Source organism: Bufo bufo, chromosome 3 (assembly GCF_905171765.1).
Source record: "Bufo bufo chromosome 3, aBufBuf1.1, whole genome shotgun sequence".
In the NCBI taxonomy this organism is placed as follows: Eukaryota; Metazoa; Chordata; class Amphibia; order Anura; family Bufonidae; genus Bufo; species Bufo bufo.
In genome coordinates, this window is record NC_053391.1 from 467,113,159 (window position 1) to 467,139,388 (window position 26,230).

The 26,230-nt window shown below is 42.0% G+C and overlaps 2 protein-coding genes across 2 annotated transcripts in view; one reads left to right on the forward strand and one right to left on the reverse strand.

The window, feature by feature from the left end:
- The window catches only part of COL4A2 (collagen type IV alpha 2 chain), a 294,339-nt gene extending 294,156 nt beyond the window's left edge, over positions 1-183 (reverse strand). Inside the window, exon 1 of the mRNA XM_040425227.1 lies at positions 34-183. The gene's annotated coding sequence lies outside the window, so the exon portion shown is untranslated. The remainder of the gene's footprint in view (positions 1-33) is intronic.
- Positions 184-186: 3 nt separating this feature from the next.
- Positions 187-26,230, forward strand: part of COL4A1 (collagen type IV alpha 1 chain) — a 204,130-nt gene continuing 178,086 nt past the window's right edge. Inside the window, exon 1 of the mRNA XM_040425225.1 lies at positions 187-412. Coding sequence (XP_040281159.1) covers positions 335-412 — 78 coding nt within the window. The 5' untranslated portion in view covers positions 187-334. The remainder of the gene's footprint in view (positions 413-26,230) is intronic.

The following is a 26,230-nucleotide window of genomic DNA, read 5'->3' on the forward strand; positions in this document are numbered from 1 at the left end:
ATTCCTGTAAGGTCCCGGTGCACGGCCACTTACCAGCAGCTTCTCATGTCAGCACAGCCCGGCGCAATGTTCCCTCCGAGGTGGAAAGTGCTTTCTTGTGCTGGGGACTTGAGTTCTTCAGGACAGACGAGGGGTTCAGCTTCATTGAGGTCCTGTGTGAGGAGGGTGGGGGTTGTAGTGGGAGGGGAGTTAGCGCCAACAAACTGCGACCTTTTCTCACCGCTCATTTCACATTGCGCTCGGACAACAGGGAGCTTGTGAGGAGATGCTGCCAGCTGCGGCATCTTACTAATACCAAGAGACACGGTGCCATCCTCCAGCCCCGGCACAGAGCATGGCAAGGACCACGAGCTGGAGGCTGCTGGCGCTGCTCTTCCTTCTACAGGAGCTCCTCAGCTGCTGCCAGGCTGCGGTAAGTGCACCTTGTCCCTCACTGACCACTGAGGTGGTACTCTCTATACTCGCAGTAAGGTGTGTGGTAACTTCTCACACAGGGTGATGCTACCAGAGCAAGGTATAATCAACTGCAAGGCTACAGTGTAGTGACAGGTATCGTATCCACATGGTTTGGTAGAGGTTCAAGCAAGGTCTCAGTTCACACTTGCACTAATTCTGTCAGGTTTTCATTACTCCTTGACAGACAGAGGAAACTTAACAATGGGTCTATCAGGATCCATCACAAAAGGATCATAACTGACTCATGGTAGTGAAATAGAAGCTCTAGGACCCTAGTGAAGAGCAGCCTATGCTTACAGATATGGGGAGATTTACTAATACTGTGTCACATAGCATAGACCTAGACCGGGCATGCAGCAGATATGGGGGAGATCTGTCACATAGCATAGAAATAGACCAGGCATGCAGCAGATATGGGGGAGATCTGTCACATAGCATAGAAATAGACCAGGCATGCAGCAGATATGGGGGAGATATGTCACATAGAAAAGACCTAGATGGGGCGTGCAGCAGATATGGGGGAGATCTGTCACATAGCATAGACATAGACGGGGCATGCAGCAGATATGGGGGAGATCTGTCACATAGCATAGAAATAGACCAGGCATGCAGCAGATATGGGGGAGATCTGTCACATAGCATAGAAATAGACCAGGCATGCAGCAGATATGGGGGAGATATGTCACATAGAAAAGACCTAGATGGGGCATGCAGCAGATATGGGGAGATCTGTCACATAGCATAGACATAGACGAGGCATGCAGCAGATATGGGGAGATCTGTCACATAGCATAGACCTAGACCGGGCATGCAGCAGATATGGGGGAGATCTGTCACATAGCATAGAAATAGACCAGGCATGCAGCAGATATGGGGGAGATCTGTCACATAGCAAAGACCTAGATGGGGCATGCAGCAGATATGGGGGAGATCTGTCACATAGCATAGAAATAGACCAGGCATGCAGCAGATATGGGGGAGATATGTCACATAGAAAAGACCTAGATGGGGCATGCAGCAGATATGGGGGAGATCTGTCACATAGCATAGAAATAGACCAGGCATGCAGCAGATATGGGGGAGATCTGTCACATAGCATAGAAATAGACCAGGCATGCAGCAGATATGGGGGATATCTGTCACATAGAATAGACCTAGATGGGACATGCAGCATATATGGGGGAGATCTGTCATATAGCACAGACCTAGACCAGGCATGCAGCAGATATGGGGGAGGTCTGTCACATAGCAGAGACCTAGACCAGGCATGCAGCAGATATGGAGAGATTTATCACATAGCATAGACCTAGATAGACCAGGCATGCAGCCTACATAGCATAGACCTAGACCGAGCATGCAGCAGATATGGGGGAGATCTGTCACATAGCATAGACCTAGACCAGGCATGCAGCAGATATGGGGGAGATCTGTCACATAGCATAGACCTAGACCAGGCATGCAGCAGATATGGGGGGAGATCTGTCACATAGCATAGACCTAGACCAGGCATGCAGCAGATATGGGGGAGATCTGTCACATAGCATAGACCTAGACCAGGCATGCAGCAAATATGGGGGAGATCTGTCACATAGTATAGACCTAGATAGACCAGGCATGCAGCAGATATAGGGGGAGATCTGTCACATAGCATAGACCTAAACCGAGCATGCAGCAGATATGGGTGAGATCTGTCACAAAGCATAGACCTAGACCGAGCATGCAGCAGATATGGGGGAGATCTGTCACATAGCATAGACCTAGACCAGGCATGCAGCAGATATGGGGAGATCTGTCACATAGCATAGACCTAGACCAGGCATGCAGCAGATATGGGGGAGATCTGTCACATAGCATAGACCTAGACCAGGCATGCAGCAGATATGGGGGAGATCTGTCACATAGCATAGACCGAGACCATGCATTCAGCAGATATGGGGTAGGTCTGTCACATATCATAGACCTAGACCAGGCATGCAGCAGATATGGGTGAGATCTGTCACATAGAATAGACATAGACCGGACATGCAGCATATATGGAGGAGATCTGTCACATAGCATAGACCTAGATGGGGCATGCAGCAGATATGGGGAGATCTGTCACTTAGCATAGACCTAGATAGAACAGGCATGCAGCAGATATGGGGGAGATCTGTCACATAGCATAGTCCTAGACAGGGCATGCAGCATATATGGGAGAGATCTGTCACATAGCATAAACCTAGACCAGGCATGCAGCAGGTATGGGGGAGATCTGTCACATAGCATAGACCTAGACAGGGCATGCAGCATATATGGGAGAGATCTGTCACATAGCATAGACCTAGACCAGGCATGCAGCAGATATGGGGAGATCTGTTACATAGCATAAACCTAGATAGAACAGGCATGCAGCAGATATGGGGGAGATATGTCATATAGCATAGACCTAGACGGGGCATGCAGCAGATATGGGGAAGATCTGTCACATAGCATAGATCTAGGCCAGGAATGCAGCAGATATGGGGGAGATCTGTCACATAGCATAGACCTAGACGGGGCATGCAGCAGATATGGTGGAGATCTGTCACATAGCATAGACATAGACGGGGCATGCAGCAGATATGGGGAGATCTGTCACATAGCATAGACCTAGACAGGGCATATAGCAGATATGGGGAGATCTGTCACATAGCATAGACCTAGATGGGGCTTGCAGCAGATATGGGGGAGATCTGTCACATAGCATAGACATAGACGGGCCATGCAGCAGATATGGGGAGATCTGTCACATAGCATAGACCTAGACAGGCATACAGCAGATATGGGGGAGATCTGTCACATAGCATAGACCTAGATGGGGCTTGCAGCAGATATGGGGGAGATCTGTCACATAGCATAGACTTAGATGGGGCTTGCAGCAGATATGGGGGAGATCTGTCACATAGCATAGACCTAGATGGGGCTTGCAGCAGATAAGGGGGAGTTCTGTCACATAGAATACACCTAGACGGATCATGCAGCAGATATGCCACATTTCTAAGCCGTGTGACAAATGTGGTGCATCTTTGACCCATGTTAGACTATTGCTTCTTTATAGTCCTTGTGGTTGGTATACTTTAGACCTCTGGTGCACACCAGTAATAAATCAGGCACATTTTACTACTCGGCGCATTTTAATACTTTTGAAAAGTTTCTGTCAAGACACAAACATCTGTTCTTTTTTGGTGGCAAATCAGTAATAAATGTGTTTGAATAGTAAACCCCCCTCACTCTTTCTGTAGGATGATAGCTGTGATGGAGATATACTGTATACCAGGGATGCCCAACCTACTTCCCTCCAGTTGTTGCAAAACTACAACTCCCAGTTTGCCATGATAGCGGTAGGCTGTCTAGGCATGCTGGGAGTTGTAGTTTTGCAGAACTTCTAAATCGCGCAGGGCAAAGGCATTTTTTGAAGATCCGGTGACGTATCGGGCTCTCCATGAGCCTGCCAGGAAGCCCGTTGACGTCACCAACACTGATGGGCGGAAGCTTCCGCCCAGCAGTGTGTTATGATAAACAAAAGAGCCTGTGCCCTGCGCGAACTAGCGCAGGGCAAGGGAGCGCATCAGAGCATGAGATGCTCCGATCCTAGCCTCAGGGGGGCTGCCTGGGTGAAAATAAGGGTATGTCCGGGTTCAGCTCTGAACCTGGACAACCCCTTTAATATGCTATAGCAACTTATTAAAATGGGGTTCTGAGTGCTGAGACCCACGCCTAAAGCTAGTACGAGGAGATAGAAGGGCTCACATAGTGTGCACTCTCCTCACTGGAGGAGATGGAAGGGAAATGGACTCAATAGAAAGTCTATGGGCCCTTCTCAATTACATCTGCAGCAAGGAGAGAGGGCACTATATGTGAGCACTTCTCTTGCCTCGTTCTAGCGATCTTCATGGTTTTAGCACTCTAACACCCAGCAATCAAATACAGCATGTCTCTATGATCAAAAGTTTTCCCAAAGTACAGCGCCACTTTAAGTATTTCTGCTATATTCCCAATATATGCCATCAATGCTTGATAGAGGTGGGTCGTATATCTGTAAAATGGGGGAACTGTAATATCCCCCATTCACTGATAGATTGCTGCCAGAGTTTCTGTTGAGTTCAGTGATAGGTGGCCACACAGAGCTACTTGCTCAGCTTTCTTTATATCATGTGTGGCCACCTCTCCATTGAAATTAGTAGAGACTATGGAAGTTGTGAATCGGCTGATGGAGTTGTCTATGAAGCATGTATAGCATACGGTATATGCTTAAAGTGGACCTCCCCTTTGAACATAGAATCCAGCCAAGGCCACATATATCCTATAAAAGTATGGAAACGTCCCATTCTTGGCAATAAACATGTGTCTCCTAAGGAGCCCTATTCTAGCCATCTGAATATTGTCTTGCAGGAATTATGTATGGAGAATAGAATTTGGGTCCAGCAGTCTTCACTAATAACTAGAACATAGCTATTGTTTGCAATTTTCTAACTTTCTATAGCAACCATCCCTTGTGTCTCATTGTAAAGGAGTTTTCTAACTTTATGCAAATAAAGCTTATTATTTGTGTAATAAATGATGCAACTAATATACTGTACATTGGTTGACTTATCATGGCCGTGGCACCAGAAAGCAAGCATCATTGGACAAATGTCTTAGAACTTTTAGAGTTTTTAAGCTGCTCACACCAATTAGCATATTAGCCAAAATATGAGCCTTCTCGAAAAGAATAAGGAGACCATCTGACCACAGCTAAAATACAGCAGTTACTGGGGGTGCAAGGCCTTTTTAAAAGAGTAGCTACCTCCACTAGGTGGCACTAGAGAGACAGCTTTCCTTCTCTTAGAAGAGAGCTTATCCGCATTCCCTTTTTCCTAGGAAGCATGGCCTGGCCAATAAGAAAATTTGCTTTAAAAAGGATCATAATGGGTTAAAGGGGTTTTCCGGGATTTGTATACTGATGACCTATCCTCAGGTCCTATCCTGATCGGTGGCGGTCCAACACCCGGGACCCCTGCCAATCAGCTGTTAGAGAAGGCAGGGGCGTTCCTGTGAGCGCCATGACCTTCTCCGTGCTTACCAAGCACAGCGCCGTGCATTGAAGTGAATGGGACGGAGCGCGATACCAAGCATGGCGGCTATACAATGTACGGCGCTGTGCTATGTAAGCTGTGAGAAGGCTGTGGTGCCTTCTCAAACAGCTGATTGGCAGGGGTCCCAGGTGTTGGACCGCACCAATCAGGTGCAGAGGATAGGTCATCATTATCCAAATCTCTCTTTTATTAAAATTCAAAAATAAAGATTTCTCCTGTCGACTGTTCCAGTCCCGACTCGATACACAGGAAATGTCTGGAAATACCTGCTCAGCCAATCACTGTGGTTGGTTGAGCCGTCATTTCCTTGTTGAATAGGTTTTGTTGGAGCAGTGAGTAAGCGTCCTGATTTCCGGTCTCATCAGTTCTTGCTCTTTTGGCACGCATAATATGAAGCATTGCCAGACATTAGATACTGGAGTTTCCAGTGCATGCTTCAAATATGTAACGAGTGATCTCATCTATTGTTGATGGAGTCAGCTAGTTGTTCAAGCCCTGGAAATAATGTAATTATTTATATTAGTTAAATCTGTTACTACATAGCAGCTTGCAACCAGTTGCTATTGTAAAAGGAGGAGAAGACGTCCCCAGTGACCGTTATCAACCAACTGTATTCCTTCATTTAACTGTTGGTGTAGTTCTTAGTTCTAGCCAATGGAGTTTCCCCTTGGATGGAGCGACTGAGTATGTGCCGTACTGCTCCGTTCATTCTCTGGGAGACTGCCGTAGATAGCCGAGTACAGCACTCTTGTGGATAGGGGATGGCTTGAAAATTTTGCACAACCTCTTTAAAAACGGTTAGAGTAAATGAGAATCACGGAAAAAGCGTAGCACAGTTAGCATGCTGTTTCTATAACTTGTGAGATACCCAAATAGCTTAGCTCTTGTCATAAATGTATTAGGAATACCCCATTAAAAGGTTAATCTCATGATTAATGTAAAACATGAAAACTATAAGTAATATCATACATAACAAACTCTTTCTAACAAAGCTAGCAACACATAGATCCAGAGATCTCCCCATTCATTCCTTCAATTGCTCTGCTAGAATTATTTCAAGCTGGCAACTCTTGGGCGTGTGTCCTTTCTCAGGGGGGATGTCCTTTCTGCTGCAGTTCTCCCCCTATAACTGCCTCAGCTTGTAACAAGAGGACAGTAGAAGCATAGAATTGAGCATGTGCGACCTTTCCGGTAGACAGAGAAATAATAAAAAGAAATAAGAGCACTTTGTATATACAGGTGAAACTCGAAAAATTAGAATATTGTGCAAAGTTCATTTATTTCAGTAATGCAACTTAAAAGATGAAGCTAACATATGAGATAGACTCATCACATGCAAAGCGAGAAATTTCAAGCCTTTATTTGTTATAATTTGGATGATTATGGCTTACAGCTTATTATGAAATCCCAAAGTCACAATCTCAGGTCCCCTTTGCTCAGGGGGTATGGATTAATTAGTTGACTAGAGTGTGACACTTTGAGCCTAGAATACTGAACCTTTTCACAATATTCTAATTTGAAGTTGCATTACTGAAATAAATGGACTTTTGCACGATATTCTAATTTTTCGAGTTTCACCTGTAGGTATATTCTTTTGTAAAACTCAGTGGCTATATTAAATAATGAATTGGATAGAATTAGAAAGTATTCAGATCCAAGTGCTGGTTTGAAAAATGTGTATTTTTCATTAGACAACCCCTTTAATGAGCCGAGCTGTACTTGGTATTCACACAAGCTAAAATATTAGAAACTGTACACACGCTATTGCAGGTGGTAAAACATTAATAGCTAATACATATAAAGTATCCCAAAGAGGTAGCTATAAAATCTAACAGGTCACTGGACCATGAACTAAAAGTTAATTTGCAAATTCTTTTTCCATCGTAAGCAGTTTTAAAATGTAAATGTTCCCACAAGTCCCCATTGTAAGTATACTCACGTGGCCAGCATTTATTACAGTAGAGAACCTTCAGTAGTTAAACTTTAGTATTTTAGGTTTTTTAAAGGGAATCTGTCACCAGATACATCATTATGAATCCAGTACTTCGTAATGGCTCTGCTCCTTTCCATTCCCAGGAGTGCCCCGCAGTCTCAATCCCTGTTCAGTGCATGCGTCGAACGCGCTGTCGTGAGAGGCGTGAGTGTGTCTTCACTGCCTGGCCCTGGTAAACAAAGTGGTGGGGGTGCGGTAGGGAATGGAAAGGAGCGGAGCCTTGGGTGCAACGGCACGGCTCTCATTGCACCAGAGGTTAATTAGCATAAAGTAAAACGCAGATTTCTACACAATAGGGTCACGTTATTAAAGAGGACCTAAACCATTGCAAAGAGCTCACATCTAGCATGGAAGTTGGATTCATAACGATGTATCTGGTGACAGATTCCCATGCCTTACTATCAATGGAAAAATGGTCATATGAAATTACACAATGCTGGAAAATGTAGGTCATATCTTAAAGGGAATCTCTGGTATTTAATTTAGGTTTCATTAAAGGAATGCTAAACCTATAAATGAATGATACAAGTAAATGGGAGATAATTTTGCTCTGACTGTTTTTATTTTTAAAATCTTCCCTGGAAATGACCATATTGGAAGAATACATGACAATGAATGGGAGTCAACAGAGAAATGTAATATATTGCAGGAAGTGAGGAGTGAGTATAACCCACCGAGGTGTAGTCTGTATAAATACAGTGCCTTATCTGAGTGCATAGTGTTACTATCCTGGCTTATCTCGTTCTCCAGCAGTACAACAAATTGTGATTACATTCCCCATCCTCACAAAACAGGACGTGTCAACCTATTTTGACTGCTGTAGTAGTCAATTTGAAAACAAATAACGTATAATATAATGTCAACACTCTTTGCATAGATAGTCAAAATGAAGCAACAAAAATTTTAAAAAAATAAAATAAAATCTGATAAACACTTGTTTTAAATAAAATGTACTTTTCTCTTTTTTGTGTAATTGCCAGTTTCCTGGATGAAAAACTTTAAAGGGGTTGTTAGAAAAATGACATCAGTTATCATAATCATTTTATCCTAATGATACCAAGGACAATCTGCTGTTGGTGCCGAAATATAGTCCCTGCACTTGAATCGACATTCTCTATCAATAATTTGAATTATTTAGGTAATTTGAGTACATCACCTTGCAAATTTATATGCAAAGGTAGCTTAGAAGTAAAGCCGGACATACACATGAGATAAGTTTTGGCTGAAATGATCGCTCAAACAATCTCACCAACAACATAAGGCCTCCTGGACACGACCGTGTTTTCATTCTGCATCTGATTTGTATATTTTGCGTATCAGATGCAGACCCATTCATTTCAATGCGGTTGAAAAAAACACGGTGTGCTGTCTGCCTCTGTATGCATGTTTCGCGGCGCCGCAAAAAAATAGAACATGTTCTATTCTTGTCCATTTTGCAGACAAGAATAGGGATTTGTAACATTGTGTGGGACCTGTGGAAGGGGAAAATGCGGGACGTACACGGCTGGTATCTGTGTTTTCCGGATCCGCAATTACGCGGACTGCAAAAATTGATCCGGTCATGTGCATGAGGCCTAACAGTGTAAATTGTCTTGCGCAAAGTGGCAAATCATCAGCTGAGTCACAAGGAGGACTACAATGACAGATAACATATCTGTATATTTAACACAAGACCATTCACAATAGCTGATGTTACAGCTTATATACTTCCCATCACTGCCCAATAACTTCCACATAGATCATACAGCATGACTAAAACCCTCCCATAGAAGTCAGTGAATATCTCCTGTCTGTTGTACCTACGGTCCATGTGGTTGCTGTAAAGCATATAGCATACCTCTAAAAGCTATTATCAGCAACAGGGATGAGCGAATAAATTTATTTGTACTGTAAAAAAACATTTCCCGAACTCGGGTTCGGGAAATGTTTTTTTACAGTACAAATTAATTTATGAAGTTATTGCACGAAGCCTCTTGATACTTCGCGAGGCAATAACTTCGGCTCATCGGAGCCAATACATTCTAATACTGTACGAAGATCCTGCTCCGTACAGTACTAGAACGAAGTTTTATGCAAATCGACTTTGGATGTTTTATCTGACGTCGATTCGCTCATCCCTAATCAGCAACTCAGGCAAGATAGCTGCCCCTTAATTGTGTATAGAAAGTAAAATATAAAAAAACTCCAATTAGAAAATAAAAGCAGATTAGAAAAAAGGTCACTATCACTATCAATCAATCAATCAATCAATCAATCAATCAATCTACCGTAGTTTTAATTGGAAGAAAGAATATGCAGGTTTTCATAAAAATGGTAAGTTGGATGTTCTTCTTTCTGCTCCTACTGATAAACAAGATGTTATGTTTGTAAAATGGGAATGTGAATCAGTGTGATTTAAAGGGAACCTGTCACCTCCAACAAACATTCCAAGCCGGCAGCAGTACCTGAGAGTAGCCAGCAGCGTGGTTGTAACGATCATTTTCTTCCTGCCGGCAGATGAAGCAAAAGCTGTAAAAACGTTCTTTAATCCCCTGCCCGGCGCAGCGGCCTCCTTGCTTCAAGTCACGGTAACCACGCCCCCTTCACTGTGACTGACAGCCGGCAGTTCGGCAAAGCCAGCCGAACTGTCGTGCATAAGCGCTGTCAATCACAGCGTAGGGGCAGGGAAGGGGGCGTGGTTACCGTGACTTGAAGCAAGGAGGCCGCTGCCTCCGTGACTTCAAGCCTGACTAGAGAAGCGTGACGGCAGGGGATAAAGGAACATTTTCACAGCTTTTGCTTCATCTGCCGGCAGGAAGAAAATAAGAAAATGATCATTACAAACACGCTGCTGGCTACTCTAAGGTACTGCTGCCGGCTTGAGATGTTTGTTGGAGGTGACAGGTTCCCTTTAATTTACCATTTATATTGTTACACACATTTTCACCACTCTGGCAAAAAGATTGATCAACACTGGTGTATTGGTTGGGAAAATTATGCAAACTACTGAGCAATGCAGGTCATAGCGTAAAGGTTTGAGAAATTTGGATCAGTCAGTCACAAGGTCATGCACCTTTTTACAGATTTGAACAAACATTTCTATGAGGAGTGTTCCATAAGCTATATACCCCACCATTCTAATAGTTATTCCCTATCCTGTGGATGAGGGATAACTTGATATAACTGGAATACCCCATTCTAAACCATATAGCACAAAAAGGACACAAGGAGAGGGGTTATCAAAAAGAGACAAACAAGTGTTTACTCCAGATATACCTTGGATTTTGATTCTCCAATCTGGATAACCCTTTTATTTTAAAGAAATACCCAGCGAGCGGCCATTGCCTGCCGTAGTTGGGTGTGGCTTGCTCTGTGCGCCCAGCTGCACCATCTGTTTTCACCGTTCATTTGTAATTACTCAAGAATGGATGAGCAAACACGAAGAAGCCATATATGAAAATAAGTTATGGGCTGAGTACTTCTCTCTCAGTTTGGGAAGTCTGTGAATGTAATTCCCCCCTGGTGTTGTGTACTCAATGCCTTCTCCGTAGAAGCATTGGCAGACTTATGTATTCAAACATGTTGTGCCACCATGTAATAGAGACAGCACAGCATCAATGTTGCCCCTGAGTCTCAGTATCTGATAATCTAAGAATTTTGACAAGCTAAAGTCTGTATATCAAGGCATTGATAGAAGTCTAAAAGCGTAATACATTTTATTTTGTTCCACAAAAAGAACCAGAGGACAGACTTCTGGCATCCCACCAAACCCAAAAGTGGGGTTATCATTGAATTCTAAGAAAGATGCCAAAACAGCTGATTAATAATACAACTATAATGGTATGACACACAATTGGGAGGATAATCTGTGAATTTTCCTTATTAGAATTGCTAATGTAAAACCTGCTGCGTTTACAATACAGAAAAGTGGGTGAGATGTTACCCATCTGCAGTGGAATTGACCTGCAATGAAATATGCTGCAAATTCATAACGCGTAACACTTTACCCTGAAATTTCACAATTACCATAAAAAATGAATGGTTCTTGTATGGCTAGCCAGGATAAAGGAGCAGAAGAATGAAAATAATGGAAGTGCACAATTGAATGGTGCTGGATGGATCCTATTGACTATAATGGGGTTCATGGGGTTTTTGTTTGGGGGTCTAGCAGTTTACTAGACAAAATAATGCAACATGCTTCAGTATTTTTCCTTTATTTTGGACAGAATCTGTGATGTAGGGTTATCACGGAGTCTCTGATGAAGGAATGAAACTCAGCCTAAACCTCTCATGGTAGACCATAGTGGTAAAGCTGTTTGTTCCAGATACAGGGCAATCCATTAGGGGAAAAAACAGCAAATTCCCATAGCAAACTGAAACCAGCTTTCAAGTACCGTGCATAGCTCGAGATTTGACGGTTTGAGGTTGTTAATACTGGAATATGGTTGAACATGTAAGTACAAACTGGATTATGTAAAAAGAGAAAGAGAAAAGAGAAAGTTGATGAATTAAAAAATTAAACGATCAAAGCTTATTGGGATTCCACTCAATAATAAGTTACCTGGATAGTTCTCCAGGAAGTGAGAAAAAAGTACGGTACGCCCCCCCCCCCCTCACTTCATTATAAAGAACAGCTTTAGTTAATTAGTCACAGACATTTTTTTTATCTAGGGGGTAAATCATCCTGTTACACTGTCGGAAACGTAAAGTTTAAATAGGACGAGTTGCGTGTCCCTGGAGACCTGCGTGGGGGTGATGTAATATTGTACAAGTACCACATCCTAGACAGACTGCCTAGCTATAAACCTGAGCATATGGTCTACCTACCAGGATCTTGTTTTAAATGAATGGCGGCTGATCTTCTTGGCTGCTCCGCATTGATAGCACATCAGCTATACTATCCAAAGGAGGTGTTAAAGCACTGAGGGAGTTTGGATGTGCTGTTGTGTAAGAAAACCACTAATTGCCCATTTACATGGGCCAATAATTTGGCTAATTAGCGAGAACAATCATTGGGATGAACAATCTTTCCTTGTGATTGCCCCCTTTAAAGGATCAGCTGATCAGTTGACGAATAAGCAGAAAGTTTGTTTCTCATAGGATCTGTCGTTTATGCAGCACGTAAAATCCTCATTTGTCAGCAGCATATCACCCTTTATAGAGGTGTGCTGCCAGCAGGCTATGAATCTGTATGAGAATGAATCATCGCAGTAACGATCGTTCATCCCTGTATAGAGGGAATGATTACTACATGTAAGTACAGCTGCATGAGCTGTTAAGCGGCAATCAGAGGGGGTAATCGCAACAAACAACTATTAAAGGAGTTTTCCAGGATCTTAATATTGATGACCTATTGTCAGGACTGGTCATCAGTATCTGATCGGTGGAATCCAGTTCCTTGCACCCCCACCTATCATCTGTTTGACGTGAGCGCTGTGGCCTTCTCACAGCTCAGCAAGCACAGCACTGTACATTGCAGAGCGGCTGAGCTTGATATTGCAGCTCAGCCCCATTCACTTGAATGGGACTGAGCTGCACCTAAGACATGCGACCAATAAATGTGATGTCAATGGCACCGGAAGAGGTCTCTTTAGACAATTGATAAGCGGTATGTCGGGAGTTGGACCCCCACCTATCAGATATTGATGACCTATCTTGACTTGCTGTCACATAACTAGCAATTTGGACTTTTTGTAGGACTTTTTCTATGGACACGTTGCACTCACAGCAGGTCACATGACATTGCGATAGTCATTGTCATGTGTCCCTAGCTTTATAGAATAGTTGGCACAAGTTTGACCAGATTCTTGCATTTAGTCTCCAATGCTAAATAATATTTGGAATTTAATTGGTTGCTATCATGTTCTCCATAGATGAATGTAATTTACAATTCTGTTCTTCTTTAATTATCAAAATTTATTTTCTCTAAATTGTACCATATACCACCCTTATATATTTGCAACGTGCATGAGAAAAAAAGCCACATACTTTCTATCTGTAAGAATGCTAAAAATAAGACTTGTCCATATCCATCCATGTACAGACATGTGTTTTATCTGGAGTACTGGTGAAAGCCTTTGAGATAATAAGAAAGTTCACAGCAGCATGGTGTGAGTGCATAGATTATTTTGGAGGCAGTGACCTTCTTCTGTGATTTTGGGCTACAAGTAATAATGACAGTGTCATGTTGTGAGTCACAAACACAGCAATGCGCTGCAATTGGAAAATTCTGACTTAAAAATGTACAAAACAGGGCTTTGTGACTTTTGGGCTTATTTGTGCCAAAACTGGTGACTTTTTATGCTTTTTGCTGCTCTCTACACTTTTGAAAGATGGGTGGGAAAGTGGGAGAGCTTAACCGATCGAGCATATTTAGGCTGGAGATACACAGCAATCATGGCAGCGACACTCGATTGCTGGGTAGTGCTGCAGCCATTGGACTGAATGGGGTCGCAGTGAAGACTCACACTTCTGGATTTTTTTTAGATTTATTATTAAAGCGCCCATGGGACTGTGCATAGTAAAAGGGGTATACATACATAATACAAAACAATTTCAATAAGCATGAACAAGACAAGTTACAAACTGGTACAGAAGGAGAGAGGACCCTGCCCACGAGGGCTTACAATCTACAAGGGATGGGAAAAGATCTGAGTAGGTGAGGAGGGTATAGCTGGTCATAGGGGCATGGCAGCAGTAGGGTCACTGTAGGTGGTTGACTTCTCTGAAGAGGTGGGTTTTCAGGTTTCTTTTGAAGGGTTCCACAATAGGTGAGAGTCTGGTATATTGGGTTAGAGAGTTCCAGAGTATGGGGGGAGGCATGGGAGAAATCTTGGAGGCGATTTTGGGAAGATGTGATAAGAGGAGAGGAGAGAAGGAGGTCTTGTGAGGATCGGAGCCAGTGAAGGGATTGGCAGAGGGGAGAGGCAGAGGAGTAACAGGGCAGAGAGTTGAGGACAGATTGGAGGGGTGTGAGGGTGCTAGATGGAAGGTCACAGAGGAGGATGTTGCAGTAGTTTAGGTGGGAGATGATAGAGATTCTGTGGTTGCAGTACTGGCAACTTGTGAGTCACTCCAATTCAATTGAAAGGCTGCACTGCTTCACAGTGATTGATGGTCACGCAAAGGTCAAGATCTCGAAATAGCCCCAGCCTTATGCCAGATTTATCAACTTTGACTTTTTAAAAGTCACAAAAATTGTTGTAATCTTACTCCAGTAAAGAGGTGGTGTAGAAACTGGAGTAACATTTTAAAACAAAAGTGTTAGACTTAAAGGGTCTTTTCCGGTACTTAGATAATCATCTTTTAACAGAATAGGTCATCAGTATCTGATTGGTGAGGGTCCGACATCCAGCACCCTCACCAATCAGCTGTTTTGGGCAGCCTAGAATAGTTACTGTGGATGGAACTGAAAGCGCAAGGTTCCGTCCACTGTGTAGTGCCCTTGCCAGAGAAATGCTGCTTAGCCCCCCATTCAAGGGATGGATCGTTCCGTCCACTGTATAGTTTCTGGCACCAGTGGCTGCCCGAAACAGTCGTTTGTGGAGGTGCATTGTGTTGGACTCTCACCGATCTGTTATTCATGACCTGTCCTGCAGATACCGTAGGTCAACAGTATCTAAGTACTGTAGAAGCCCTTTAAAGATGCACAAAATGAATCAAACATTGTGTGACAGTAAATTAGGCTTTAAATTTCCCCTATGTGTGTATATATATATATACACACACACATATTGACCCATTAATATTAACTACATTATTTTAGAAGTCTTTTACTCGATACTACAGTTGAAATGAGTACAAGGTTTAAACATCAGCTATACAACAAGCAGTGAGTCAAGCAAATACTGTAGCAGATAATAGCGGATAACCATGACAAGGTCCTCGCTTGCAATCCATTTCAAAGATAACAATCGGGCATTTGCTTTATTGCTAAATGTTTATACGTTGAGCTCATACAGCGACACAGGAGGAGAGAATGGGAGTAGTTGTACTTATGGTGGCAGTCCTCGCTATGTCCCTTCCTGGGCGGTGCAGTTATAGGAAGGGCGCACCCTTTCTTCTCTTTGGGGCACACCCTGGTTTTGGGGCTCCTGCTTGATGTTAAAGGGGTTTTTCCAGGATTTTAATGCTGATGACCTACAGTCTGACACCTGGCACCCCCGCCGATCAGCTAGTTACTGGCAGCATTGTTTACCTGCTTGCCGTCGACAGCACAGCGGTGAGCAGATGTAATTACAAGCTGTCCCATTCATTTCAATGGGACGGCTTGTTCCTATAGGTCATCAATATTAAAATCCTGGAAAACCCTTTTAAGTGGGTCCCTTATGTGGCCACTCAACTTTTTGTAGAATCCAACAGTTCTTTCCCTCAAGGGCTGGCACATATGCTGTCACGTTGCTGCTTCTTAACCCACTGGGTGAAGTATTCTCTGGTAAGCTATGGTCTCTTGCTGTACACACATCTGCAGTTCACACTAGACAGACTTACTTCAGGAAGGGGTGGTGCCAGCCCTGCCAAACAACAGTAGCTAGGGACCTCCTGCTCTCTCCATATACAGCCTGAGGGAAACACAGAATACAGTGATATTAACACTTGCAGTGGGACTCTGCGCTCATAATCACAGACAAGTTCTAAGGATTTTTAATGAAGACTATGCAAAATGTTTTTTTTTTGAGGCATTGGAACAATAAAAATGTCAACATGCATTTTAAACCTAATTATACAATACATGTACAGAATATTCTTCCATTGAATACACTGTGCTGCAATTATAGGAGATTCTATGAGATATCACAAACTAGTGGTTAAAATATTTCAGTCTGGAAGAGACCAGTAAGCAATTTTTAAGAAACTGCAGAAAAGACAAGGGTACATGAAAAACACATCCCAGTATTCACAGAACATCTTAGAAAGCTTCAGTCAGCCTGAACCATCAGTCAGTGTCCATGATATAGCAAACATGTGTTTCATGGGAGAGTAGGAGGGAGGGAACCATGCATGTTTCAAATTTGGCAAAAAGGAGGTGGATAAGGTATTTGGAGCAGATGGTTCAAATATTCTGTATTATGATGGGTAAATAGAAATATGTTTTTGATCTAGAATTATTTTACTTCTATAACTACACAATGTTATAACATTACTATAGCTTGGTATGTGAGTCTGGCAGTATTAGGACTCATGCAGACGAACGTGTGCTGTCCGCATCCGTATGTCCGTTCGGGGGCATTCGCAAAAAATTTAACATCTCCTATAGTTGTCCGTATTACGGACAAGGATAGGTCTGTTCTGTTATGTGCCGGGCGTTCTGTTCCCCAAAATGTGGAAGGCACACGACCAGTATCCATGTGTGCAAGAGCCCGAAGCATAATTTTCTCAATGCTAGTTTTCCTTCTGGTAGTTTAGAATGATTTTATCCTCGGTGTAAAATAAATCAGATTTGCGTAGACTGACTTCATGGTGGACATGAGATCATGTGCTTACATTCAGCACCCACATTCAAAAAGCATATCTGCAGTATAAACACAGATAGAGAAAATGCAGTTCAATTCAGACTGACGAAAGCCCACACACACAATAAACTATTGTCGGCCGAACCACCTGTTTTCGGCAGGACTGGCCAACACCCTAATGTGTGTGGGGAGCTCCCAATTCTTCCCAAGAAGGATTGGTTGTGTACACTGTCAGGACCCCATCTTTATATTCTCCCAGGAGATGAGCCGCCAGAGGTGTCTGTCAGTGGCTTTCTGCTCGCTTCCCATTGAAAACACATTACGCACTCAGCTGAGCCAAGAAGGCACATGTATAGAGGAGTCTGGAGACATAGCTGTCAGTCACCAGCTACTGACGGTGTATGGACACCTTTAAGGCTGTATTACACAGGCCTTCATATTTTGAAATTCGTTCACGCTTCGTTTGGTGGTAAAACCAGAATTGCGTTATGGATTCCGTTACCACGGACCATAACGCAATTCATTGACGGAATGCATAACCGAATGCCTTTAGAGGCATTCCGTTATTCATTCCATCATAATAGAACTCTATGGCCTGCATAACGGATCCGTCCTGTTTCCGTTTTGCAGGGGAGTCCTCTCCTGCATAACGGAAACGGGACGGATCCGTTGTGCAGCCCATAGACTTCTATTATGACGGAATGAATAACGGAATGCCTCTAAAGGCATTCCATTATGCATTCCATCATAGAGTTGTGTTATGGTCCGTGGTAACGGAATCCATAACGCAATTCACCTTTTACCACCAAACATAACATGAAATTCGCTCATCTCTACTGGTATGCCATCGATTCTTGATCTGACTGGCTGAAAAGAACTGATGTTGAATATATTTGTCACAACAAATCAGTTTTACATGAAAAGCATGTAATTAGTCAATAATGAATTTAAAGAGCTAGACTTGTAAAGTAGGACGTCTGGAGCTTATTTCCTATGTCGCTATTAGGAGCCAAGAAGCATGAGCTCTGTGTATTTAATGTGGGTGTAAAATGTCCCAAAAATCTGATGATTCACATAATTCATTCTATTCCTTGACTTAATTGTTCTTAATTCCCCTTGATAGAAATATTTTGCAATATATGCCTTTTACTATAGTCATGTGCTGTGTATTTTCATGTATGAAACTGTTTTGTGTAAAGTGCACTTTTAGTTTGTCCTTTGGCAAATGCCTGACTACCTTCTGGGTTTTCTTAACTTGACAGAAAGGTGGTGGTGGTGGTAGTGGTGGTAACCTACTAAACTATTCTTTCCTGTCAGAAAGCAGGATCCCAAGAAATGTGAATATATATATATATCAGAAAAATGGCAGCACTGGCTAAAAATGTAGGTAATATATAGGTGCAAAGCCCAATGGGAGTAAGCAAATACCCAAAGTATAAAATACGAAAAAGGGCGGCACTCCAAAGAAAGTCAACAGCAGCCAATCACTGACTGAGACTGGTTACTATAGGGAGAGGAGCCTATTTATTTAATATTATTTCTGGACAACCCCTTTAAATTGGTATAATAGGAATTAGTTGAGAAATAAGTATTTCTCAATAGTTGTTATGTTTCCTTTTGGCGTACAGAAGACATCTACAACTTTTTTATGACACATTTTAGAACAAATAATATTTTTAAGTTGTCTTTCCAGCAGTTTTTCCCTGTGGGTTTTGTTTTTTTTGCGTAGGAAGAATTCAGGAACATGATCTCCACCCCCATGTTATCTTGGCCAAACCACCAGTGTTGCTTAGAAGGATTTTCCAGTTTAGGCTAATGCTTAATCAATGTATTAGTGAAAAACTCTTTTCCTTTCTAATATAGTAATACTAATATCACTTTCAAGATATTAGTTTGCTGTGAATGAACACAATGGCCATGCATTAGGCTACTTTCACACTTGTGTTTGGGGTTCCGCTTGTGAGCTCAGTTTGAAGGCTCTCACAAACGGCCCCGAACGCATCCGTCCAGCCCCAATGCATTCTGAGTGGATGCGGATCCGCTCAGAATGCATCAGGACGGCTCCGCTTGGCCTCCATTCCGCTCAGCAGGTGGACATCCGAACGCAGCTTGCAGCGTTCGGGTGTCCGCCTGGCTGTGCGGAGACAATGTAAGTCAATGGGGTCGGATCCGTTTGAAGTTGACACAATATGGTGCAATTTCAAACGGATCCGTCCCCCATTGACTTTCACTGTAAAGTCTGGACGGATCCGTCTGAATAACTTTCACACTTAGAATTTTTTCTGAACTATAATGCAGACGGATCCGTTCTGAACGGATCCCAACGTCTGCATTATAGGAGCGGATCCGCCTGTGCAGACACCAGACGGATCCGCTCTGAACGCTAGTGTGAAAGTAGCCTTACTAATCCTATAGATGGCATGAACTTAGACGGGCTGTCTAGACCTGCACCAGATTTATCACAGGGTCTCAGGCCGGAGGATACCTCTGGTGCAGGGATCACACTTTTCTCTGACTCTATACCAATTATTGGTCGGCTTACTTTGGGAGATTTGTTTGTGATAGTGGAGAACTCATTCCAGTTTGCAGACGTTGACGGAGAATGCTGCAATCCATGCAAACCATTGTATTCTTATGGGGTGATATGGGTGCCCCTATTTAAACACACCATATTTAGTGCATTGTGATATATATATCTAAAAAAAGCTCATGTTTTTAAGGCCTTACTTTCAGAGTGATGTCCCTTACAGCCCATTAGCTTACAGTACACCATGACACTTCAGTAGTGGATTTGACTTATGGTCATCCAGTGGAGAAAATACCATTTTGTATAGCATGTAAGTTCTTGTACTTGACATTTTTAGGTTTTGTGTCCTTTTACATGAGTTTAATGCCAACCTTTTGGTTGAGATCATTTTTCAAGGAAAAGATACTTATTAATCTTATGTAAGAAAATATATAGAGAAAAACAAACTGAATATCTACATTGTCACACCTTGGTTTTAGATCCAATATTCAGTGTTATTAAAGAGGGCCTGTGACCGCTCCTGACATGTTTTACTACTTTCTTGCCTTCTCCATGCAGTAACAATTCTAAGTCATGTGTTCATATTAACCTATGTTGTACTGTGACTCTGTTATTCCTGCTAAACATGTATGAATAAAAGTACAACTGGGTGTTACCATTTGAGGTGTGTCTGTGCTCAGTCAACCACCACCAGCACTGTTTACACAGTGTCAGACACCCCCCTACTATGTAATATCCATTTATTCATAACCTTCTAGTAGGAATAATAAAATAATGGCACAACATAGAGTCATAGCAATAGATGCTTCTGAATTTTCATTTCGTTATTTATTAAAACAGACATGTCAGCAGAGGTGACGGGTCCTCTTTAATTTGAGTAACAGCAGAAGTGCTGCCCAGAGCAATCTGTCCCATAGGTTTGTTCTGCTCAGCTTTTCAAGCATGTGGAGTTTAGATCCATAGAAAGTCAAAGTGGCAGAGCGCCCTGAGTAGCACTTCTGCACACGTTTTTTTTAAGAGAGGTTTGATTTTTGACAGCTACTTTGGAAAATGAAAGGCGTCACTGGTTGGTTGCTAAGGGCAAAAAAGCCAGTTCTACTTTACACCAGTTTGATAAATGACCCCTTTAGTGTAAGTCTCATGAACTCCAATGGTAATACATTGGAGTCTATGAGAAAAGCAATCTAATGATATAGTTTCTTAGGGGAACTATTAAAGTGTAAAGAAAAATAGTTTAAAAAAATATTTAAAAAATATGTAAATCACCCCCCCTTTCCCAAAAATAAAAATAAAAATACATAAATAATTTAAAAAATGAACGTCATGGGCATCTCCATGTGGGAAAAACGCCCATACTATTAACATCTAGAAATATTTATCTCAAATGGCAAACAGCGAAACAGAAAAAGGATGATTCCCCATTTCACCTCTCATAAAAATTTGAATTAAAAGTGATCAAAAAGTCATACACACCCCAGAATGGTATCAAATGAAAAGTAGAGATTGCCCTGCAAAAAATGAGCCCTCAAACAGCTCCGTACACATAAAATTAAAAAAAAGTTAAGGGGGTCAGTATTAAAACACAGGAAAAACTATACATATTTGGTATCGTTGTAATTCTACTGACCTGGAGAATAAAAGTAACATGTTAGCTTTACAGTATAGGAAATGTTGTAAAAAAAAAACATAAAACTGTGGTGGAATGGTGTTTTTTTTTTTATAATTCCACCCAATTTAGTATTTTTTCCCGCTTTCCACCACATTATATGCAACTGGAAATAAAAAGAAAAAAGTAAAATCACCTAGTCTTGAAAGGGTTAAACCTTTAACTTCCAGCATACATGTACAGTGCTTTCCTTGAGAGATTAAGGACAAGTCACACCTCCTTTACATGACTCTGGGGGTGTGGCTTTGTCTACACACATTAAGGACCTTCCTGGACCCTCTCCTAGAGTTAGCTAGTATGAAGTATGATCAACATACCTGATGCCCTCTATTCCTTTTAAGGACCTCTTCCTCTTTTGCTCTTGGATAGGCATACTGTAGCATGAATGCTGATCCATCTGAGGCCAATGGTGGGAGGATATATTATTGACTTTCTTGCAGCACTCTGGTGCTATGTCCATCCAAGTGCAGTGAAGGATGGGTCTTAGACTTTCCTACAGTGCTGTGTATGGGGAAGACTGAGACAGTGGCAGTAATATTTAAAGGAATCCGACAAGGAGGAAAGGAGAAAGCGTAGGAGGAATAGAGGGCACCAGTACATTGGCTATACATGTGTTATTTTACTGTATAGTCAAATTTTAGGTTTGACTGTGCATAAATTTATCATTTTATCTAGCACATTTTTGTATATGCTTACTGTATAGTAGAACCTACAGATTATAGGGGGAAATGACTTAAACTGGTACGCCAGATTTCTGGCATAAAAAACTAATTTCCTCTTTTATGCCATTTACTCCAACCTAATCTTTAAAAAAAAAAAGTGTTACAAAATTAGGCATGGTTTAGTATTCTAATTAGTTCTAGACAGATTTATTATTGTACCTTGTTAAAAAAGGCACAAAAAGGGTGCAAATCCTCACCAGTAAGAAGGATTGCACAGGAAAGGTGGAGTAGAATTCCTTGACAGCTTAAAGATGTGCGAAATTTAGCAAACATCAAACAACTTGAAATAAATTTGGTGCACCTTCTGCAAGCTGTAAGTTATATAAACACCGACTTTAAAAAGTTGAACCTTTATGCACATAGAGTTTGGATATAGGTAAGCACTATGAGGATAAAAACCAACATTAGGCTTTTGTTTGGTGTATTTTTGCAACAAGCACTCGATAACGTGTCCCATTTAGGCGTGGGGGCTGTTCATTTTCACTGGTAATATGAGTAGACAGGATAAGTCTGAATGGAGCTACTTGGTTCTGTACCCCTTGAATTTCACCCCTCTGATTACATCAGCCTCAAGAGAAATGCTGGAATATAACACCACATTTACAGTTAGAGACGTCAGATCTCTAGCAGGCAAGTTACAACATTTCACTTGATATATGGTAATCCAGCACCCTTAGCCTGGCATGACTATATTCCACGTCCTTGTGTGAAAGTGTGCTGAACTTAAGAAAGCTATAAAATGTTTGATGTAATGTAGGAGGCGAGCCCTGGCCTGCATATTGGAAGTGGTTTTGCCTCAAACAATATTCTTAACAGTACAAACAAACCCTCATTTTTTTGTATAAAAGCACAAAGGAAGCTCTCAGTATAGAGAAATAAACAGTTGTTCAAAGTTGGAATGTAACGTAGAAGCACAATTGTATTGTACTTTCCGGGAGCCTGAATAATTCATTCTCAGGAAGGCTCCTCATTTGATTTCAATTCAGTTTGTCATGTTCCAATTATTCCACAGTCACATATTTGTCATTTACTCACGGACTTCAATTGAATAAAACTTGGTCATAAGTTAGGTTGGTTAATTAAACTTTGTTATTCTCTCAGTCTAAAACAAGTCACTAATTAGATGCATGCTGACAGTAGAAGAAATAAGATTAGCCTTCAGACCACTGACATCTAGTCACAACATATTACTCCACCCAGATGACGCTGTGATAGTTGATAGGTCATGTTTGCTTTCATACAAGGACAGTGAGATTAGTTTAGTCTAATACTGATTCAGAAAACATCCTTTCAAGGTATGTGCTTTGACATGTCTTAGATCACAATACATAAAGGCCATGGTACATTTTGGCAGACCATGCACCAGTATAAATGTCATCGTGTAAGAAGACCTATCGACTGCCACCCAATGGATGTTGGGCAAAAGGAAGAGCAGGCATAGTGGAATTCAACATGCGGCTTGGTATTGTCTCCTCTTCCCATTGAAATAAAGATGTATGTACGCTTCAAAAAGTTAAAGGGGTTGTCTCACTTCAGTAAGTGACATTTATCATGTAGAGGAAGTTAATACAAGGCATTTACTAATGTATTGTGATTATCCATATTGCCTCATTTTCTGGCTGGATTAATTTTTCCATCACATTATACACTGCTCGTTTCCATGGTTACAGACCACCCTGCAATCCATCAGTGGTGGTCGTGCTTGCACAAGATAGGAAAAAGCACTAGCCTATGTGCGCTTCCATGGTCCCGGCCACCAGAGAGGCTGATGCTTTTTCCTATAGTGTGCAAGCACGACCACCACTGATGGATTGCAGGGTGGTAATAACCATGGAAACGAGCAGCGTATAATGTGATGGAAAAATAAATTCAGCCAGCAAAGGAAGCAATATGGATAATAATACATTGATGGACTTGATGGCCTTATGTCTTTTTTCAACTGTATCAACTTTGTAACTATGTAACATTAGTAAGTGCCTTGTATTAACTTTCTCTATTTGATAAATGCAACTTACTGAAGTGAGACAACCCCTTTAAGTGGAGACAGGGGAGAGATTGCTGTCTTCTGTGTGGCCAAATTAAGCCAAGTTCATACTTTGCATTTTGATGAAGTTTTCTTGATACATGTTTTCTTTCATGTTGCATTGGTATACTCCACAGCATTCAAATCTTACATAAAACCATCTTTGGTGTAAATGTGCATACAGATGTGTCCTTCTGTATCTTTTCCCTTAACTCGACATATGTGTGGTGTGAGATGAAAAAAAAATATTTGTGTGTCCAGTGGATGCCTCCTCTAGATACCATTGGCCATCTGTCATTGATAGACTCCCATGTTAGAAAACATATCCATGTTTTTTTAATGGGATGGGACAATTGTTTTAATTTTGTATTTTGAGGGTACAGCCACACATAACGGGTCCACTGTGGATTCTCACAGCAGAAAATCTGCAGTGGAAAATCTGGAGCAGAGCTTTACCAATTCTAGACCAGCAAAATCCAGCAAAAGGGTGCTTATTGTGTTGCAGAAATTCTCATAGAAATGCTGTAGTTTTGCCATGTTTGCCCAAACCCCACGAGTCCTTAAAGGGGTCATCAGACATAACTTAGGCATGAGTGGCAGGCATTGCTGAGTCTCAACAATCATGTGTCGTCCATGCACACGTGTCTGTTGAGGTCAGTTATTGACTGACAGTCTCATGACCAAGAACAGGACCTCATCACTTCAGGAGTCATAACGCAAGGATATTGGGTGGTGAGATTTTTATTTTTTACACACTGCCCGGCCCACCATCCAAGTTTCAGTTCTGTCAGACAAACCCAATTAAATGAATTCAAGAAATGTTGAGGGTGGACACATCTGCCTGACTGTAGAAACATAGCATACAATAACTTATTTTAGATGTCGTCCTAATCACTTGCAGAACATCCTGCATGGGTTAGAAGGTGCTACTGGTAGAATTGGATGTTAGCTTTCTTGCTGTCTCTGTAGACAACTGTAGCTGGAAACAGAATATACAGGCATTATTGTGTGTGCCATATGTGGAGCGTCAATTTAATACAGATAGAAAACACTAGACCATCACTCTATTCTGGCATTTTAAAAGAAAATGCATTAAACACAGAATCATATTCCCACATGTTCAGTTCAAGTAGGTCATTGCTGTAACTCAAAGAATATGACACATTCTTGAGACAGCAGCAGTATGTATTGACTGGTCAGATGTAATGTAAAAAAAAGGATATCACTCCATAGTGGTAAAACCACAAACCCCACAGCTCATGCAACTGCTAGGCGGCCCACTGACAAGGGAAACTCAGCCCACCTCTCCTTTCCCACCATTGCTGAAGGCAATAGGGTCTGCCAGGAGAATTGGCCAGCCAAGTGTCATGTGATTTATCTATCATGATCGCTTTCATATCCTCTCGTACCCATAATCTGTGCTCAGTTGTCATTTTTCACAGGTGGACTTGTTTTCTATTGATTTGCATTAAATCAGACCCTGTGAAAATGATGTTCACAGAATATAGGCTACTGCAGTATAATGCAGGCGACACCTTCTTATTTAGTCGTATCCATATCCTAAGGACACAGTTACATTAGTCTAGTAACATTAGACATCATTAGGACGCTAGCCGTAGGATCCGTCATTGCTGGGAACTACCTGACACCCGCCGACCTCCTTCACTATAATGGGGACCAGCAGAGATCTAGCCACAACCCGGCAAACATGTTGGTATTTGCGGGGCTGTGGCCAGATCTTCACCGGTCCCAATTATAGTGAAAGGGGTTGGACGGCGATGCGGTAGCTTCTGGCAATGCCATAATGCGGAGAGATCCAGCAGGCTGTTTCGGCAGTGCTAATGTGAAACTACTTAGAATTCATGGGAACTGGGACAAGCACCCTTGTTATATTAACAACTGTTTCGGGAGCCCTGTAGAGAGCGGATTACACCCCTACTAATAGGACACATGGACAGAGGTTGCAGTTAAAGCTGTTTCTTCAACTCTGAACTTTCTGCTGTAAAATTTCTGAAATATGACACAATAATGCATTGTCAACGTAGTGCTGGAACAAGGCAGCTGTTACAGCACATTTGTCATGCTATGGCAGACCCATATAACGCCTGCTGTGATCACAGACTGGTTTCTGTCTCATTGTGGGAATCATCCTCACCTTAATGTCAAGTTCCTGTGAGTTACTTTCATGTTGTGATGCGGTTGCTTGGCTGCTGGGAGCTATAGCACATGCCACCTAGACATCCGAAAAGGTTTCCAGATGCAGTGTAATAGCCATAATTCCTCACAGAGGATCTGCCTTTCTGCACATGCCTTGAAGCC